Raw genomic sequence first — 21012 nt, forward strand, 5'->3', positions numbered from 1 at the left:
TGTGAGCTCCATAATGAAATCACCAAATTTTGAAGTGCCTCCTATGTGCTAAGCATTACAAGGATAAGCAAAAAAATTATGAGCCCAGATCCCACCCTCAAGTTGTCAGGGAGCTCATGATTATTGAATGCCGACTGTGTGCCAGATACCCTACTGAACACTGTGAATGTTATTTCATCCTCTCTGTAATCTTATAAAGAAGATTTAAGATCCCAGTTTTTTACCAGTGAGGAAATTAAAGCCCAAGGGGAGTTGAGAAACTCACCCAGGCTCCTGAAGTAAGTGGTGGAGCTGGGACTCAAACCCAGGTCCCTCCTGATTCCTGAGTCTGTTCTCGTTCCACAACAAGCTGCTTGTTGAGGAAGACAAGACTAAACTTTCAGAAAAGAAGATAAGCATGCATTTCTTTGGCTCCCTATTTAGATTTATCAGTCCATGCTGGTTGCCCGGGCAGGAAGAACTGCTAGCTTACTAACGCTGCTAGGTGGAGGCCCCCAGGAGCATCCTAAAGATGCCTTCGGCCCCTGTGGGCCCTGAGCAGGCAGACATGCTTCCAGTGGCCCAGATCTCGTCTTCCTGGCAATGGCACCTCCAACTGGTGAGTCTCTTTAGCACCGGGCATTAAGGTGCATTTGGAAATTCAGCGAAGATTCTGGAATGCCTTTACAAATGCCTTGCTACCCAGCTTCCTGGTCCAACCTGGTTGTTGTTCTCAGACGATTCTCCTAAAACAGCTTTTAATCATATTTAATGTTCTCCTTTAAAAAGATTGGCATCTAAATGCAAAGTGGTATCCTGGATCGGATCCTGGAATAGAAAAAGGACATTAGTGGAAAAACTAGTGGACTCTATATCAAGCCTGGAGTTTAGTAAATAGTAATATACCAGTGTCAACTTCTTAGTTTTGACAAATGTAGCATACAATGCAAGATGTTAGCATCAGGGGAAACTGAGTGAGGCATATATGGAAACGCTCTGTACTATCTTTACAATTTTTCTGTAAATCTAAAATTATTCCAAAATGGGCACCTGGCTGACTCAGTCAGTAGAGCATGGTGACTCTTGATCTCGGGGTTGTGGGTTCAAGCCCCACATTGGGCGTAGAGTTTATTTTTAAAAAAATTATTCCAAAATAAAAGTTTATTTAAAAAATGTTGGTACCTCTTACAAAATGATGACCAGGCTCTTCTTTAACTGGGTTTTTGGGATCCTCCAACCTTATCTTCTACTCTGTGAAAGAATCCTCTGTTCTAGCTACATGGTTTTACTCACTGTCCTCTGAACAAAGTTTGTGCTCCCTTCAGCAATGTACCTCACTGGACTGAGAAACTGCCAAGAAATCGTCATGGTCCTTAATTGCAAATAGAAGGCAGTTACTATGGACCTAATGAAGCTCAGGCTTCAAGGTTGTCATTTGCAAGGTTCCAGAGTGCCCGGCATGGCTATTGGGAGAATGTGATCCCCCTGTAACTCCTCCTGCCACACGAAGTTCCTCACCGACCTGAGACTCTGGTAGGTATATCTTAGTTGCAGTCTCAGCCACATGCCTTGGACACGCCGAGTAGTAGCTGCAAGGAAATCTGAGAGAGACGGTATCTGACTTTTCTTTTTTTTTTTTTTTAATTTTTTATTTTATGATAGTCAGAGAGAGAGAGAGAGAGAGGCAGAGACATAGGCAGAGGGAGAAGCAGGCTCCATGCACCGGGAGCCCGACGTGGGATTCGATTCCAGGTCTCCAGGATCGCGCCCTGGGCCAAAGGCAGGCGCCAAAACGCTGTGCCACCCAGGGATCCCAGTATCTGACTTTTCATCTTCACCATGAGAGGCTGGCTCTGCCTCCCACCACAGTGGGAAAGTCCCTGAACATGGGAAGAGGATCCATTCACTGGTTCCCCACAACTTGACAGATGTTCACTACAGGTGGGTTTTCTAGAGCCTGAGCTTACACTGGGCACAGCGGTCCCAAGTGACACTTGTGAAATCAACTTAGTCTGGCTTGGAGGATGCTTGGTACAGACCATGCTCCTGCATTTGATTCGTTAGACCAGGATCAAAGGGACTTCATCTCCCGAGAACACTTGAATGAAAACCTTTACAGTGGAAAGGGCCCATGTGCATGTCTTTGGGAGCAGCAATGGAAGAGAGTAGTACGGGGGAGGTGGCAGCCTCATCTGAAGCTGAGGGTATTCCCCAGGCAAGAGAACACCATCGTGGGAGAAGGCCTGTGTTCTCTGCATCCATCGTGGCCCCATCACCCCTCCCCCTACTGCAGCTAGAAAACTGGGGGCGTCTGACTCCTTCCTCTCACTCATCCTCAATATCTGGGTGATCATTGGGAGCTAGCAATTCCCCCTAATGTTTCTCAGCTCTGTCTTATCAGCAAGCACCCTCTTCAGGAAACTGGTCTAGATGCCCTGCCTGTGTGCTTCTGTTGCATGGATCTTAAGGTTTCCCCTGCCACCATAGCATTAAAATGGTCCATTTCCTCATCTCTTTATTAGATCACAGAATGCATCCTATCTGTCTTTGTATCTTCAGGGCCTGGCACATAGGAATGCACAGCTCAATCACTATTAAACCAAAGGAAAGAAGGAAGAAGGGGAGAAGAGAAGTAGGCTGAGCTTGTGAAGAGTCCCTGAACTAAGCAATGAAATATCCCCATATTCCAATCCCTTTATGCTGCTAGCAAAATACTACATCTCACCAGGTGCCAGACCAGCTCTCTGCCAGGCTCTGAGCAGCCTCTCCAGCATGAATGGTACAAGTCAAAGAGCTCTTTGAGTCTGCTCTCAGATCCCTCCCGTCAGGTGATCCTGGGGCCACTGGGGACCATGCAGGGCCCCATGAGGAGGAAATTGCAGAAGACAGAAGAGGCCCCAGGCCCTAACTGGATAAAACTTCCCCAGATTGCCCTCCCCAGACTTCTTCTACAGAAAAGAGATACAAACCTAAGTCACTGTTATTTGGGGTTTTATCATTGTATATAGCTGAACGGATAATCCAGTGGCTCTAAGCTTGCTGTGACATTCTCTCTTGCCTTCTCTGGGGCCCTGCTCGCAGGGCAGGCAAGTGTCAGAAACCTTGCAACTAGAAACCCCGGAGAATGTTACCTGGCGCTGGTAACCCCTCACAGGGGATAGATGGTTCCTGGGTCCCCACTCCAGCACATGGGAAGGATGAGGAAAGGGGGTGGAGAGAAGCTGTGTTACCCTGGGCAAGTTATCAGGCCTCTCTACTCCTTAGGTCCCTTGCTGTGAAAACAAGATGATCTTCAAAAGTTCTTATAGCCTCAAGTTCATAATATTTGCCTTATGAATGAAAAAGTAGCATGGAAGAGATGGAGGGCTTGGGCTTAGGCATCACACCTGGGGTCCAGTCCCAGTTGGGCCACTAACTGGCTCTGCAACTCTGACAAGTTCCTGAACCTCTCTGAGCCTCAACTTTAAGTCCAAAAGTGAAACTATCTTTGATCCCACTTCATAGGGCTGTTCCAGGATTAGAAATACTGTAGACAAATGTTTGGGCACAGAGTAGCCACTTGGTAAGTGGAGCTGGTAGGTCTGTGTGGGTGGAAAGTCCTTCAGAGAGTCTAGCTAGCTGAGCCTTGGGCGGTGAGGTGAGGAACATGATGGGAGGCAGAATGGTGAGGACAGACCCAGCAGCTAAGCAGTTGGGCAAAGGAAGGATTATGTGTGGTGTGAAGAGTGGGTACAGTGTGGTCCCAAATGGGGAGAGATGACGTGTCCCTAAGCGTGATGCAAGACAGACGGTAACAGGTGCTGCTTCCAGCTAAGGGAACTGTGGTGGGTTACAGAGCACGGGAGCTGGGCACTCCAAGAGGAGGGTCTGTAGAACAGAAGCTGGGATGACAATGACTGTGGAGTTAACGCCATGGACCAAAGCAAGGAGCTAGGAATGTGTCCTGTGCGTCCTGGGGGTGGGGAGGGCAACTGTGGATGCGGAATGCTCATGTACTTTAAGTAGAGTGCTCGGGCCCCTCTTCTCTGCAAGGCAACGACAGCACAGGCCAGCGAGCCATTGCCGCACACACTGCCTCCTACCAGCCTCCCCTCAGCACCTCTGCGTGTCTGTGAGGCCAGAGCCAGGAGGCCTGGGTCAGGAACGAGCCTCTGAGGTCCTCCGAGAGGCCTGGCAGGGGTGCTGATACAGGACTCTTGTTCAGAAGGTAAAGGGCTTGGAGAGCAAGCAAGCAGGCATTCACTGCAGCTTCCTTCCCGCCTGGCGGCTGGCTGTGTGCCCTGAACTTGACCTCAGATGACCCGTGTGTTCCCTTCCTGGAAACGGTTCCATTGCCAGAAGCAGTTGAGCTTTGGCTTTGGCTTTCTTTCTCCTTCAGAGCAGCGACTTGCCTCAGCTGAGACTGGCTCTGCGGTGAAAGTCTTCCCACTACCTGAGCAAGACCTTGCTTTCCTCTCTGTCACCTGCCAGTGGGTGTCTTGAAATCCTTGTATGAAAAAGTGAGTTTTGTTTCAGGTATTGTCCTTGCTAACAATACCTGATTAGTTGTTTTGTGGATTGGGTGGGCATGAAAAATAATTCCAAAAATGCTTGGATTTGTCACTGATTAGTGTTGCCTTTGGAAACTAAATCCAGTATTACCCCAGTGAGAGAAAGGAACTGCAACATTTTCTCTTTAGTCAAATATATATATATATATATATATATATATATATATATATATATATATCTACCTACCTACCACACTTACCAAAGAAAGGGACTAATTTCTAATCAGCATACAAACTAGAATTTATTAATCCCAAATAGGCTACTTCGGTACAATGTCTTTTCAGACTTACTTTGGAGCCAGTCTATGGGTCCCAGTAGAAAGCAGGGCTCTGTTCATCATTCAACAGGAATATGTTGAGATATGGGTCCCAGGCACCGTGTCGGATGTTGGGAGTAAACTGGGTAGCAAGGCAGGCATACTTAATGAATGACCTCTTCACTTAAAAAAAAATGTATGTCTTATCTAGGTTTGAATACCATCTTAATCATTACATTTGGGGTTTTTAAAAAAGATTTTATTTATTTATTCATGAGAGATAGAGAGAGAGGCAGAGACACAGGCAGAGAGAGAAGCAGGCTCCATGCAGGGAGCCCGACATGGGACTTGATCCTGAGTCTCCAGGATCACGCCCTGAGCTGAAGGCAGACAGTTAACCACTGAGCCATCCAGGCATCCATCAAATTCATGGTTAGGATGCCTGGGTGGCTCAGTGGTTGAGCATTTGCCTTTGCCTAGGGCGTGATCCTGGGGACCCGGGATCAAGTCCCATGTCGGGCTCCCTGCATGGAGCCTGATTCTCCCTCTGCGTGTGTCTCTGCCTCTCTCTCTCTGTGTCTCTCATGAATAAATAAATAAAATCTTTAAAACAAAATTGGTTCTGAAAGATATTTTCGACTGTTTTCTAAAATTAAGCTCCTCTTCAAAGGATAGAGAATGAATTCACTGATTGAAACTACCCAGAAAAGAAATGTAGCTTAGACAAAGGCAATCTCAAAAGAGGAATTCCCAAGACATTTTAAGCAGTGGTCACAACCTCCCAAGGAGATGGTTAAGTAAGAACATGTCTTTGGAAGCAGAATGTATTTAAAATGCAAAGGCACATTTTCATGACAACAACGTTTGGGCTTCTGGAAACCAGCCACCTCTCAAAGCAAGATGACCAAATGGTCTGAACAGCTCAGATCTATTGGCTGCTATCCACTGGCCATGAGCCCTCAGGCTAGGACTGTCCTGGGCATCCACATCTGACAGCACCTGCCTACAGAATCTCCAAATCAAGTCAAATTACAAGACTGACAGAGCTTAGAAACAAACCTGCTTATTTGCATGGGTTCTTGTGTTGCCAAGGATATTTCATTGATCAAAGATAATTGTTATCATCTGAGTTTCCAGGTTCTAACAAAGAACTCATTCTATATGATTTCTATTTCACACAGACCTTTCTCATTTATCCTCTCCTGGAAGCCATGCCCCAACTCTTGCAGTAGGCATTAAATATTCCCATTTTACGAACAAACTAAGGTTCGGTTACATGGCTTCCCTGAATCACACAGCTACAGAGGATCACTCACTGATGAAGCCTGAAATCAGGTCTTATAGTTCCTCCACCACCAGACAGCAGCCTAAACTTCTGCTGGAAAGTGAGATGGCTTGGGCAAGCGGCTGTTCCCAGCCCGGCAGCACATTAGACCACACCCAAGTGTGGCTAGATGTTGCCAAGCACATGAGGCTTGGGGTCCCCACCCAGATCCATTCAAACATAATTTCTGGGTGTGGGGCCTGGGCACCAGTATTCCTAGAGTTCTCCAGGTGGCTGCAATGTGCAAAGCTGCAATCATTCTGTTGGTAATCAGGATTTGCTTCCTTCTTTCTCAAGGAACTGCTTTCCGTTTGTCTTTTTTCAAAAATAATTTTTTATTTCTCAATTATAGGAATAATACTTATTTGTAGAAATTTTAGAAGAAAGGTATGAAGAAGAAAACAAAAATCATCAGGAGATCCATTGTTAATGTTGTGATGTATTCTCTTCCAATCTTTGCATAATTACTTACAAAGTTTTGATAATATAATACATCCTAATTATTTTCTTTCAATTTCATATTTCGTAAATGTTTTCCAATGTTGTCAAATATTTTTCAAAAATACTTTAATATTAAAACATAAAAGGCATATTTAAGATGTATTTATTTATTTTAGAGAGCTGGGGCAGGGGTAGAGGGAGAGAGAGTTGTAAGCAGACTCAAAACAGCCCGGAGCCCACCACAGCGCTTGAACTCATGACCCTAAGATCAGGACCTGAGCTTAAACCAAGAGTAGATCGCTTCACTGACTGAGCCACCCAGGTGCCCCAAAACATAGGAGATTTTTGAAGATATGGTTGACTTTAATAATAATTAACATTGGGCAGCTGGGTGGCTCAGTCAGTTAAGTGTCTGCATTTGGCTCAGGTCATGATCCCAGGGTCTCAGGATCGAGTCCCACATCTGGTTCCCCATGGGGAGTCTGCTTATCCCTATGCCTGTGTCTCTGCCTCTCTCTCTATCTCTCATAAATAAAATAAAATTCATGTTTTATTGTGGTCCGAAATAGCCAAGTGACAGGTGGATGTGGGTCATGGCCCTAGTCATGTCTCCATTAGGACACCCCTAAAGAATGGCAAGAAGACGGAGGCATCAGCTCAGCTCATGCTCCCTGGCTCCGCAGATGAATAGTACAGTGTTGGCAATACAGACTACCTCCCCAGGAACGATGCCAGACTGACCTCGGATGACTCAATCCATTAGCGCAGGTGTTCCCAAGAACGCCTCTCCTGCTCCATAGAAAAAGACTGCATCCTTTTAAAAAAAATCTCTAGCCCATTTATCCTGAAAGACTTCAAAAGCAGAGCTTCTCAGTTTGTAGGGTGCCTAGGAATCACCTGGAAGTCTTGCTAGGAGGCACATATTGATTCAGCAGCTCTGGGGCCCACTGGGTTCTACACCCCTACAAACCCTCAGCTGTCCTGATGCCCTAGGTCCACAGATCATACTTGGAGTGGCAAGAGTTTGAAACTTCTTTTCCTGATTGGCTGCAGGATGATGGCCCAGGCACTTGGCCTTTTCAATTCTAAGGCTCTGGTTGGAACAAGTGGATCCAGGGGGTCTGAATCCAAGGCAATGTGATCCATGTCTATGAAGAAGGAGCCTGCAGGGTGAGGGCAGGGAGGTAAGCAGGAGTGAGAACCGGGTAGCCACTAGAAGGCTGAGAGAGGGCACCAGTTCAGGATGGTTTAGAGTGGAGGTGGCAGGCCCTAGGGCTGCTTGAATGTGTAGGGAAGGATGTGTTTGGAGAACTGCTGTCTCCAGCTGGGGAGACTGAGGAGGGGCTCCTGCTCAGTGCCGAGTCTCATCCTGGGCACCTGCACATCATTACCTCCATTCTCTTAAGTAATACATAATATCCTCACTGATTATTGTATAAATTTTAATTCTGGTTGTCATGGCTACATATGGTTAAAATACTGTAAGACCCTTTCTCCCTGAAGGGGGAAGAGGAACCAAGGGATCGGATGGAATGGAAAGAGGGGACCTGGGGATCCCTGGGTGGCTCAGCGGTTTAGCTCCTGCCTTCAGCCCAGGGCGTGATCCTGGAGACCCAGGATCGAGTCCCACGTCAGGCTCCCTGCATGAAGCCTGCTTCTCCCTCTGCCTGTGTCTTTGCCTCTCTCTCTGTGCCTCTCATGAATAAATAAATAAATAAAATCTTTAAAAAAAAAAAAGGAAAGAGGGGACCATTTGAGTCCCTACTACACACCAATGTCTGAGATAGAACATTGCCATAGCGAGGCTCATTTGATTCTCTGCAAAGGAATCTGCAAAGGAGGTAGCCTAAGTAGCATTTTGACAGATGGGAAGGAGGCTGGGAGAGGGGAATTACCTCGCCCACAGTCACAAACCAGTACGCAGAGGAGCTGGAAATGGAGCCCAGGCACCCAGAGGGAGCATCTCAATTTTGGGGGAAAGGGAAGAGTGTGTGGGGGGAGGGGGATGCACAATGGCCAAGTGGAGTGATGGGATCTGGTAGGGGCTCTGAGGATTGGTTTGCCTGCCCTACACAGTTCCTGCAAATGGGGTTTGACTCTCACCCATAAAGGATATGGGGAAGTGGAACCTCAAGAATGAAAGGGATTGAAATCAAGTTCAGATCTCAGATGCAAGCTGAGCAAGCAAGCTCCTGCTGAGTAGAGATGGAATGTGAGCAGCATATGAAAACAAGGTCATGGGACAAACAGGTTAAAGTTGAAGCCATCTAGTAGGGACACTTGACTCTTTAGAAAGCCCTTGTACTGCTCTGGCTGAATTCTTAAGATTTAAAGCTCAGGAATTTCATGATTTTTATACTACACGTTATTTTCTGTGCTTTCCTCTCCCCAATTCTCCACTTTATGTTTCACATGTTCCTTTTAATTTTGTTTTTTAAAAAAGATTTTATTTATTAGAGAGAGCGCACAAGCAGGAGGAGGGGCAGGGGCAGAGGGAGAGGGAGAAGCAAGTTCCTCATAGAGCAGAGAGCCAAAAGTGGGGCTCAATCCCAGGACCCCAGGATCATGACCTGAGCAGAAGGCAGATGCCCAAACCTACAGAGCTACAGGCACCCCTATCAGTTAAGTTCCTTTTAGAAAGGCTGACTTTGTGGTGCCTTGGTGGCTCTGTGAGTTAAGCATTCAACTCTTGATTTCAGCTCAGATCGTGATCTGCAGGTTGTGAGACTGAACCCTGCACAGGGGCTTAACATTCTCTCACTCCCTCTCTCTCTACCCCTCTCCCTCTGCTTGACCTTTCTATCTCTCTCTCTCTCTCTCTCTCTCTCTCTCTCTCTCAAACAACAACAATGACAACAACAAAAGGCTGACCTTGTTGGAGGATTTGATGTTCAACTACTAGGTAAATCATAGGATCGTGGTCCAGCCAGTTTCACCCCAGAACCTCAGGTCTCCATATATGCTGCTTCTTGGGTCTTGTTGGGGATGTCTCATATGCACCTTAAATGGACATGTCCTTGGTGACCTCATTCAGCCACCTGATCTTCCTCTGGTTCTACCATCTACCCTATTGTTCTTCCAGAAACCTCCTCCATATACCCTCATGTAATTGATCCCTACCCTGTTGATATGGCTCCCTAAATCTCTCTCTAGTACTTTTCTCCCTCCCCACCTCACAACTGTAATGGAGACCACCATCATTTTTTTTCTCACCTGGGTTCCTATAACAACCTTCCTGCTGGTTTCTCTGCCTTCATGCTGAGACTCCAATACATTCCCGGTACCACAGCAAGCCCTGAGCAAGATGTGGTCTCTTTCTGCAGCATAGTAAACGTGACAGACCTAGACACTCTTAACAATGTACTCTTAAGAATGTGATGGGCAGGTTCAGTCTTGAGAGACCATCAAAGGCTTCCTGAGTTGTCACCTGAGTTTAGCCAGGAAGGATGAGTGGGAGTGAATGGCGAGAAGGCAGGAAATGCTTCTGTCATAGCTTTAGAACTTTCCTCTTAAGCAGACAGGCCCCTGGTGACACATATGCCCCGAGTCCTTTCCTCTGCTGGATACTCAATTTACAAATTAATTTCTACTGAGCTTGCCCCACTGCCACTCATCTTTGCCATCATACTTCCCTCAGCTCAGATTTCTTTTGCCTGGGTCTAAATATCTGAATCTTCTCTAGTGGGAGAAACGACAACCCAATAGAATGGGAATCTCAAATACATGTCCTCAGGAGGGAGAAGCACTCATGAAATGGGTGGAACTGTTTGCACTTATGCCTCCGGTACCCACATCCACCTCACCTGCTGACACTATTCCCTATGTGTTATTAGCACTGTTAACCAAATACGTTTGCTTCTCCAGGTTCATGGAAGCATTGCTCCTACTACACTTCCTTGCCACCTTGTGACTTGCTAGTGAAATTAGAGTGGAAATGACATGAATTATTCCTAGGTCAAAACTTTGAGAATTAGTGCTTGGTTTGCCTCATCCTCATTTCCTGCCTTCAGGGTTGAGGAGGCAACATGTCCAGTTGGAGCTGCCTGTGTCGCCATGGACAACAGAGCTGCTGCTGACCCCCAATGGACATATTTCACGATTGAGAAGTAAACTTTTGGTCAAACCACTGAGACCTGGGGATAGTTTGTTATTACAGCGAAACCTAACTGATCCTGTTATATCTGGTCAAATCAAGGTGTGAGTGGGGGACACCAAAGCCTTTATCCCTCTTGGGTATTCAGCAACCTGAGTCTTGAAGTCCATCAAAGTTCCCACCCTCCTGCCCAAGGAGGGTTGGAAGATTTCCATCATGGTTGGAAGATTTCCCTTAGGTTGGAAGATTTCCCATTATGGTGGGGACCTTGCATTCTCCTTCTAAGTTATATAGTCATTTTGATTCACTCTAAATTCAAAATAAAGTCACAGAAATAAAACATGAAAGCTTTTGCTGAGCTACTCAAAAATGTAGTCTAGATACCCTACACATGTCCTAGTAACCAATGCATGTCCAAAAGGAATCTACTGATGAATCTCCCTTTCCCCATGAGCAAAATGTCAGCTTCTGCCCCCTATCAGCCCTGACCCTGGTAGGCAAATTTCAGAGGTCCTAGATTGTAGGCCCATTTGTGCCACCTGGTAGTAAGTGACCTTGGACACATTACCTCTCAGAATCCCAGTTCCTTTATCTGTAAAATGGTGATAATAATAAAAGCCATGTCACCGAAAGAAAAGGAAAGTAACATTTGCACTTGCTGTATTATCACTCTGCAGACAGAACGATAATAATGTATGTGGAAGTGCTTTGAAAAGGGAAAGCTCTATGCAAACATTAGCTGATAATATTTTTAACCAATACATGACCAGAGAAGAAACACATCCCCAATCAAACTTCCCAATGCCTTCAATCTTTAAAACCAAGCCCAGGCGTGCACATGGGTGTGTATTTACATTTCTGGAAAACGTTCCATAGTACAAAGCTCCTTCAAACAGGGCAAACTGCTTATTAGCTAAAGAGAAGGAGCAGGGTCGAGCATCTCAGAGGACGTTAGTCACATGCGATCATTTGCAGGTTCCGCAAACAACCAGCAGTGTTGATTCCACGAAGTGACTTCCAGAAGAACCACACGGGCACATCCAACACAACTTCCTGTGCTCTTGGCCGGGTGCTGAATCAACCGCAATTCCTCAGTGGAGCTGGAAGTCAGCCCCACCTCCATCCCCAACCAGGGAAACGCCCCCTGCCAACCCTGCAGTGCCTGCAGTCCACTGGGCTTGTTTCCTTCGCAACGGGATTTCCCTTTCTAACCCTTGGGGCAGCTGCGGCAGCCAGGTCCTGACCTCACCCGAGCAGTGGCCTAAAAAGGCTCAGTCGTCGGTCGCTGGGGGTGGAGCCCGCCACGCCAATTAATAAAAGGAGCGTCTCTAGGTCTACCTCCTCTAAGCGCCTCGGGCCTGATCCTGGCCGCTGCCTGGGTGCTGAACTTGCTTCTCGACCGCTTCCAAAAGTCCAGTGCTTCTCAAACTTCAGCGGGCATCACCCGAAGGGCTTGTTAAAACTCAGCGCTGGGCCCCACCCCGTTTCTGCTTGAGTAGGTTTAGGGTGGGGCCCGAGAGTTTGCATTTCTAACAAGTTCCCAGGTGCCGGTGATGCTGCGCCTGGGGACCAGTGTTAGCGAACCACTGCCTCTAGCTTAATGCTGCTGCTGCCAGACAGAGCCGCTCGCTGGGCACCACCACCGTCCCAGCTGTTCCAACTCGAGTGGTGTGTGAGGAAGGAGTAACCCGGCAGCGCGGGAGGCTGCAGACCCAAGAAGGCCCACTGGAAAAAACCCTTGGAAGCCTGTGGGTCTTTGGTGTCACTGGGATATGTCATTGATCAGGTTCTACTGACCTCCTTTCTTCATTCGACACATATTGATCGAGTGCTAGGTCTAGGATTACAAAGGTGAAAAGACAAGGTTCCGGCCCTCCAGGAGCTCATAGTAATGGGGAGGGAAATGTGCAAACAATTACAATGCTGATAAGATAACTGTTGCAAAGGGAGGGTGCATTAAACTTGGGGGGGGGGGCGGGAGAGGTGAGGCTCTGGAATCCGAGGGTCTGGAAGAAGTTTTATGGAAGGACTGGCATTTATGCTGAGACTTGCAGGATAAGTGGGAATTTGGCAGGTAGGAGGAGTAGCTGGAAGCGGGAAGGGGGTGGTGAAGTGGGAAGGGGTTTCCCTAGGTACAAGGAATGAGCAGATGAGACTGCCGAAGTTCGGGGTTCCAGAGGGAGAAGCAGTTGGGAAAAATACAGGCAGGTGTCGGGCTGGGCCTGGTTTCCCTCCCACCTCTCTGGCTGCTCCTTCTCAGTCTCTTTGGCTGGCCCCTTGTCAGCTGCTGTCCCTCAGGAGCTGGTGTTCCCTGGGCCTCTGTCCTGGCTGCCTTTGCCTCTCATTCTGCATGTCCACTACCAATGCGCTCCTCCACACCTGGGGCCTCACTTAGACTGTGCTTTGCAATGGGGCCCATGTGTGTTTCCAGCCCAGGCTTCACCTCCTCAATTCTACATGGATGGCTCTATAACTCTCTCCTCCTGCACTCTGTCTTGGTGAATGGTACCAGCATCCACCTAGCTAGCTAAGCCAGAGGATTTTTTTTTTAAGATTTTATTTATTTGTTCATGAGAGATACACAGAGAAAGACAGAGACATAGGCAGAGGGAGACGCAGGCTCCCTGTGGGAAGCCTGATGTGGGACTTGATCCCATGACCCTGGGATCTCAACGTGATCAGAAGGCAGATGCTCAACCACTGAGTCACCTAAGTGTCCCCAAGTCAGAGGATTCTGTGAAACAACCCCCTCATAGGTAGCTGGTGGAAACTACTTTGGCACAGTAAATTGCTCTGAATACAGAAGGAAAGGTGCCGGCCTTAAATTCTGAATCTACCATTTACTAGCTGAGTGACCTTGGGCAAGTTACTTAATCTTTCTGTTTATCTGTAAAATGAGTTTAATGATACCACCTACTTCACTTGGTTGTTCTACGGATACGGATATGACAATAGCTGTTCTCATTTATTATGCCCTATGAAGAAAAAAAGAAGGAACTGATTTGAGGTAGCATTGTCCCAAAAGCCCTTGGCCAAGTACTTGGATTCTCTCAGAGATGGTACCTTGTCCAAGGTCACTCTGCTAATAAATACCACAGTGGGGTCTGGAACCCAGAATTCGCTGTCCCTAAGCCACATTCTTCACCCCATTGTCATACTAGATTGTGTAACAAACAGGGAAATGCTTATGGTATAATGTTAAGTGAAAAGAGGGCCGCAAATTGCAGAGTGCATACAATCATGTTATTAAAAAAAAAAAAAGAGGCAACTAACCTACAAATAGAAAAGGCTAGAAGGAAATATAGCATATGGTTAAATGTGGTTGTATTTGGGTGATGTTTGTCTTCTAATTCTCTGTGTATTCTACATTTTCTCTAATATGTGTAACTTTTATTAAAATGAAATTATTTAAAACATAGACAACTTCAAGTCCACAACCTGTTCTTCTGTTTGATTGAAAATTACACCAAGTATCTCTTTTCAGTTCTAGACTTACTTCCCTGAACAGAAACTCTTTAGTCCTCTCAAACACCCGGGTAGGAACTAGGTCTTGCAGCCACGTTCCCCACCCACCCACCCACCCACAGCTGACAACCTGGCCAGTGGTGCAGCCTGTCAGAAAAAGGCCTGCGAGGAGGGAAGTTCCAGGCAGAACCCCGGCTTTTCCTCCAGTCTAGGGCTTTCTGGACAGCGCTACTTGAGATCGGTTACTTTTTTTGTTTCTTCTAAATAGCCCGCCGAATGCTCTTTTTCCAGTTCTGGCTGAGTTGTTAGCTTCAGCGGGTCGGGGATGATTGCCAGGCACCTGGCTCCCTGAGCACCGCCCAAACTGGTCAGGCCAGTCCGCCCCATGGTTGTTTCTGCCAGGACTTGCCCGCGCGCGAGTGTGTGTGTGTGTGTGTGTGTGTGTGTGTGTGTGTTAGAGACCCACCCTTCTCCCCAGCAACCCAGGTAGGTGGAAGGCAGCTGCGGGCACCAGCCTGGCAGTCAGGCCAGATGGGTGGAGCTGAACTAATATAACCTGGAATTTCAACTTGGCCTGAACAACAGGTGAGGGGAAAAAAAAAAAAAAAGCAGCAGCGAGAACGGGCAGTTTGGCAACTTGGAAGTATTCTTGTGCCTTGCTCCTTGTCCTTTGCCTGGAAAATAGCCCAGGGTGACTTTCCAAAGTGTCTGCACTGGCTAATGGGGCTTGGCTGCGCCGCGGCCCCCTTGGAGGCTCCCCGAGCCCCTCCTGAACGCTGTCCTCCGCGTTACCCTCCGCGACGCGCCCGTTCCCCCTCCTCTGGGAGGCAGGGCGGGGGTATCGGATTAGTCTTTGTTTTCGACGCGAAAGAGCCGAGCGCGGCGCGGGGGAGGCTCGCGATGGCACGGCCCTGGGGTCCGCCTGAATAGGGCGCTCGGCCGTGGCCCTTGCGAGGGTGCCCCGCGGCCGGCCCGCAGCCTCTGCCCCCGGTGCCCCCTCCTTGCCGGCCAGGCTGACTCGGTACGCAAACGCGCGATGTCCCCCATTGTCCTGCCTCGGAATCGGCGAGCGGCAGCCGGGAGAGGGGGGTCAGTCGGGCCCGGGGCTCGGGGCGCCCGGGGGCTCCGGGCCGCCGCGCATCGCTCGGGCCCGCAGGGAGCGGCAGGAAGCGGGGACAGCGGGGCCGGCGCGGCCGCGGGCCTAGGCTGGGAGGTCCGCGTGCCCCACCCCGCGCGGCCCGCCTCGCCCGCCGGGGCTGCAGAGGCGCCGGAGGGCCGGGGCCGCTGGCCCGAGGCGGGCAGCCGGGTCCCGGGAGGGCGGCGCGGGCGTGGGGAGGTCCTGCAGGTGCAAAGGCGCGGCGGCCGGGCCGGGCCCTGCCGCCCCCCGCTCGCCGGCCGCCTGCTCCGTGCCCTCCCCCCGCGGGAACTCCCCCCGCGCGCAGCCCCGGGCCCGGCGGAGGGGGCGGCGGGGCCGGCGGGGCCGGCGGGGCTCGGCGGGGCCGCACGTGCGCGCCCTCCCGGGCGGGGGAGTCCCCGGGCGAGCACGTGCCGCGGCGCGCGGGGGGCGGGGAGTCCCGCGGACGCCTTCATTGCTGCTGCTGCTGCCGCCGCGGCCGCCGCTGCCTCTTCCTTCCTCCTGCGCCGTCCCCTCCTCGGCCCGGGCGGGGGGCTCCGCGCGCAGGGCTCGGCCGGGCCAGGCGCTCCGTGAGGCGGGCGCCCCAGGCGGCGGCGGCGGCGGCCGCGACGGTGGTGGCGGCGGCGGCGGCGGCGCGGGCCGGGAAACTTTGCCCCTTTGTGCGCTCCGCCCCGGAGGCGGCGGGCAGGTCGGTGCAGTCGGTGCCTTTCCGGCTCCGGGGTGGGGGAGGGGCGGCGGGGAGGCGTGGGGGGCCCGGCCGGGGCGGGGGAGGGGACGGCCCGGGGGCCGGCCGGGGGGCCGCTACTTTGTTGCGGGGGACGGGGCGTGGGTGCCACGGGTCACAGTGTAGCGGAGCCGGGCGGGGGCGGCGGGGCGGGGCGGGGGCTGCGGAGCCGCCGGAGCCGAGCGGCCGAGGCCCCAGAACAAAGGAGCCCGAGCGGCGGCGCGCGCGCGGCCCGGCCCGAGCTGGAGCGCGCCCCCTTCTCCGCGCCCCCTCGGCGGAGCGGGCGGCCCTCCCCGGGTCCGGCCGGCGGGCGGGGGGCGCGGCGGGGCGGCCGGCGTGGGCCACCGCGGGCGCGCCCCGGTCCAGGCCGCTTCCGTGCCGGGCGCTCGGGCAGCACCGCCGAGGGAAGCTCTGCGCAAACTTTATTTTGGAAGCTCTGCTCCCTTGGGGAGGCCCCGCGACCTCCAGTGAGGGGTGTGTGTGGGAATTTTGGTGAAACTCTCCCAAGCCCGTGGGGGTGGGGTAGAGGACAACTTGCTTAGAAATCTCACCTGGATCACCCCTTCAGATTCATCGGGCAGGTTCCCCCCGCCCCCGGCGGGCGCTTCTAGGCCTTCTGGCCCAGGCGGGGAGCGGGCGCTGGTGCGCCCTGCCAGAGGTTCTGGGCAGGACTTCATTTGAGCAAGCCCTTTCTCTTCCCCCATTTTCTCTTTTTCCAGAAGCAGGAAGAGGTAACATGTGAAAGTTGTCGCCGAGCCTCCAGTGATGCGCTTCCCCTTTTTCTGTCTCTGTTTTAGGCAGCGCTGCCTTCTCCATCATCCGGCCCCCCCCCACCCCCCCGCCCCCGGAGGAGAAGTACCAGGAGAAACTCCTCACCCTGCCCAGCCCCCACCACACACCCACCTGCTTACCTCATGCCTGGGTCCAGGGTGGGTGAGGGTGAAGAACCCACCCAGCCAAGATGATCCCTTCTCTGGGGACCGCCGCTGGCGTCCTGCCCCAGATCCTGGGCCCCAGCAGATGGGAGAGTGGCCCCCAACTGAGCCCTATCAGACTGCTTCAGAGGAGGTGAAGAGGCGCCCATCCTGGAGACTGGAGCTACCTGCCTTCACCCTTGTGCACTCTTGACTGTTTTAGGAAAGAAGGACCCAGTGGTGGCCTTGGCAGGCGGCGGGAGGCCAGACCGTGGCTCCGCTCCGGCACCTATGCCCCTACCTCTGGCAGCATCATGAGCCAGTTTCAGGTGCCCCTGGCAGTCCAGCCGGACCTGCCAGGCCTTTATGACTTCCCTCAGGGCCAGGTGATGGTAGGGGGTTTCCAGGGGCCTGGGCTCCCAATGGCTGGGAGTGAGCCCCAACTCCGAGGCGGTGGAGATGGGCGAAAGAAGCGAAAGCGGTGTGGTACTTGTGAGCCCTGCCGGCGGCTAGAAAACTGCGGGGCTTGTACCAGCTGCACCAACCGCCGCACGCACCAGATCTGCAAACTGCGCAAGTGTGAGGTGCTGAAGAAGAAAGTGGGGCTTCTCAAGGAGGTAAGCTGGCCCTGGCTTGGCTACCCCGCCCTTTGCACCAAGGCGCTGTACTCACAGGGTCTTGTTAGAGACCATCAAGCCCGTTCTTTCGTTTGGATCCTTTTGGTCTTTGAATGGGGCCGTGGGTAGGAGCCGGCTTGCTTGCGCGCATTTGCCGGGCTGACAGTTTGTACGAGAGTGCCCAGGGGGCTGGGGTCTCCGGTTAGCACTCTCATCGCTGATGTTTGCATTTGATGCAGGACCTATCCAGCCTTGTTTCTAGGAGGGTTTTTTTTTTTTTTTTTTTTTTTGTCCTGCTTGAAGCCTCAGATGTATTTCAAGGTCACACCAATGCTTGGGTGACATGGGGAATGATGGATTTGGAAAGGAAGATTTGGGGTGATGGCGTGGTTTTGTGCTGCCTTGATGGAATGGAATGTTTCGTTTCCTGAGCCTTTTTTTGGGTACCATCATTCTCAGAAAGAGGGCAGGAGAGCCCTTTGGAACTGGAAATTTAATGACAGTTCATGATTTGGGTTCCCCTACCGGACTGAGGTACTTCTGGAGGTCAAAGACTTTTCTTTATCTCTGTGTTCTCGGGACCTGGCTCGGTTCCTTGATGTGTAGTTGGCACTCGGAGACCGAGTGAAAGAATGAATGAATGCTGTGCCTTTGAGACACTGTCAGGCGCTGGGAAGAGTACTCCCTTCATTTGGAATAGGGGGACAGAGGGAGGAAAGGAGGAGTGGGGATGAGATGAGAGGGGGAAGTGGAGAGGTAGTGACCCTGCATTGGGTCTTTCCCATCTTTCCCTTCTATTCTGATGGCGGGCTGCCAGCACGAGGTTGGTGGCAGCCTCGATAGCCGAGAGTTGGCAGAAGTAGGGACGAGCGAAGTGGCGCAGCTTGGGAGGAGCGGTGTAGCAGCTGAGGTCTCTCCAGGCAGCGGAACCCGCGCTGGACAGAGCCGGAGGCCTGCGCTGTGTCTGCGGGGCGCCTGCGCTCTGCCACTGATTTGTCCAAGGGCTCAGACAGCTCGGGCCCCCTCTCTGGGCCTGTCTTCTCCCTGGGGAAATGGAGGGGTTGTGCTTGATGGCCTTTGAAGCCTTTTCCAGCGGGGCTGGGAGCTGCTGCGCTTCTGAGGGCTAGGGCACCTGTGGCTTCCCTGGGCTGGCGGCTGGCGCTCGGGATTTCCCTGACTGCTGAGCGCCCAGCTGTGCCGTGAGCGTGGTGGGGCTGTGGTCCTGTGGCCGAGAAGAAAGATGCAAGTGTTGGGGGCAGGGTGGTGGGTGTTGCTGGGATGTTTTTTTGCCCCCTTTTACCTTTTTATTGTCCATTCCTGGTGGAAGTTGCATATCGTGCATGGCCCAGGACCACAGACTCGGTGCTCTATTTCCCTGGTCTCTGGTTGGAGCAGACATCTGGATCATATGCACAGCTCTCCACCCTAGCCTGGGAGACAGTGTCCAGCCGCTGTATGTTGCAGGTGTTGTGGGGAGTTGGCATCCTGCTGGCCCAGGGCCCTTCGGTCATTTCTGAAAGGGCGGGGGAGTAGGGGTAGGCTTCACTCCTGGGCATGATGATATCTTGGGTGTTGGTGTAAGGAAGATGTGCCTAGACGACTTTTAAAGCTTGGTTCCACTGCTTGCTTCCTTCAGGCATTCACTCCCCTTCTCACCCCCTCAGTTTCACTCCATTTCTCCCATGATCAAACCGGAGGAGGAAGGGGGCCTAGCTTTCTAAGCTGGATATTCCTGGAACCAGCGGCCCTGGTGAACCATGTTTGAGCTTTTCTTATGGTGGTACCGATCCAGCATACCTTAGTGAAAGGGGCAGGGAGGGAGGCCAAGGTCCCGTCATCTTTGTACAGAAGCTGCTGGCCTGGGCTGTCGGGTGATCATGGTTAAGATACACGGATCTGGCTTGGCTGAGGCATAGAGACAGCCCTGCTGAGAGATCTATATATGCCTGTGGACCTCGCTGTGGCTGGCTGCCCCTCTAGGCCCCCAGGGTCTGTGGCTGGTGTCCCAAGGTGTCCCAGGACAGAAGGTCCACATACTGGTGTGTAGACCAGTGGTGGCCCACAACAAAGCTCTCCCAGTTTCTAGAGAAACAACGAAAAGGGGGCAATGGAGTGAACAAACTTTTTCTGACCTGCTTTAAGGATAGGTTCCTTTCTATTTGATGTTCAAAATGTGCTTTCTTTTACAAAATGAAGATGCTGATAGAAAGTAGACCTATTTTTTAAAAGTCTTGACTTGATAAAATACAAGATGGTAATTAGTATTTCTAGGTTTATGACTTTCTTTTTATTGGTCCATGAAAGCTGAAAGCAGGGGAACCACTGTCCAGGCTACGCTGCATTTAATGAATGTATCCCTGGAGTAGTCACAGAGCTGAGAAACGCCCAGAGAGGCTCTGTGATTGAGCCGGAGAACCAGCCCAGCATTTACCAGCCCCAAGGGGACTCCTGGGACCTTAACCATTAGATTTGAGCAGCTGTGTAGCAGACATCCTGGGATTGGGGAGGTTGGGAAAGGGGGAGACATGTTACTGGCATCTGAGGATTTTTTTTTTGACTCTGGAATAGAATTTTAGAGTTTGGCCCTGGTTTTTCAGGTGAGACAAGCACAGCATCCAGGAGTCTTTTGAGAACTAATCCATTTCCTTACATCCCTGCTCCTGGGCATTTCTTCTCCTAGGCACCTTTTTCTTCCATCCTGTCTCCACCTCCACCTGCTGCCTTTGAGCTGACAGCTGCTTTGTGTCATTCTTTAAGGGGGGAGCATTATCTTGGGTATCCCATCTTTCTTCCCTGCTCCTCATTCTGTTTTGCAGTGTGTGTCTATATGTGTGGAGGGGGAGGTGCTCTGGAGCCCCTTCACTCAGAAAAGAAGTTCAGCATTTTAAGACTAGAGATAGCTCCCAGGGATGCGTCCTCCCACCAGAGCCAGGTGATTGCTTCTCTGGGACCAGAAGTGAGGTAATCCACCTTGATGTGGTTCATTCTTGTACGTGGCAGGAAGGATTTAGATCCCAGGCTGATGTTCAAGGCTGTTAGTGTTCCTTCCCATTCTTTTTGCCTGAGTTCTGGCTTGTAGCACAAGAAGATGCTTACTTAGTAAAGTAGGGTTTGGTGGGGGTAAGGACAAAGTAGGCCTCAGACCCCAGAGTAAGCACTGTGCTTCTTATTGTGTTGAGTATCAGTTTCTTGCTCATTCTCTCTCTCTCTCTCTTTTTTTTTAAGATTTTATTTATTCATGAGAGACACAGAGAGGGGCAGAGACGCAGGCAGAGGGAGAAGTAGGCTCCATGCAGGGAGCCTGATGTGGGACTCAATCTCGGGACTCCAGGATCATGCCTTGGGCTGAAGGCAGGCGCTAAACCGTTGAGCCACCCAGGGATCATCATCGTCATCCTCCTCCTCCGCCTCCTCCTCCTCCTTTCTTCTTCTTTTCCTCCTCCTTTCTTCTTCTTCTCCTTCTTTCTTCTTCTGTAGGCTTCACATCCAGCATAGAGCCAAAAGCAGAGCTTG

The 21012-nt window shown here is 51.2% G+C and overlaps 1 protein-coding gene and 1 long non-coding RNA gene across 2 annotated transcripts in view; one reads left to right on the top strand and one right to left on the bottom strand.

The window, feature by feature from the left end:
- Positions 1 to 247: 247 nt before the first annotated feature.
- Positions 248 to 17392, bottom strand: LOC144280670 (uncharacterized). The gene is made up of 3 exons (XR_013349087.1): positions 16880 to 17392; positions 4821 to 4928; positions 248 to 807 (listed from the first exon to the last, which is right to left on the bottom strand). It is a non-coding gene; the product is annotated as an uncharacterized LOC144280670 (long non-coding RNA).
- Positions 16796 to 21012, top strand: part of TET3 (tet methylcytosine dioxygenase 3) — a 106736-nt gene continuing 102519 nt past the window's right edge. Inside the window, exon 1 of the mRNA XM_077842932.1 lies at positions 16796 to 17499. Within this exon, the coding sequence (XP_077699058.1) occupies positions 17197 to 17499 (303 nt within the window). The 5' untranslated portion in view covers positions 16796 to 17196. The remainder of the gene's footprint in view (positions 17500 to 21012) is intronic.

Source organism: Canis aureus, chromosome 12 (assembly GCF_053574225.1).
Source record: "Canis aureus isolate CA01 chromosome 12, VMU_Caureus_v.1.0, whole genome shotgun sequence".
Taxonomy (NCBI): domain Eukaryota; kingdom Metazoa; phylum Chordata; class Mammalia; order Carnivora; family Canidae; genus Canis; species Canis aureus.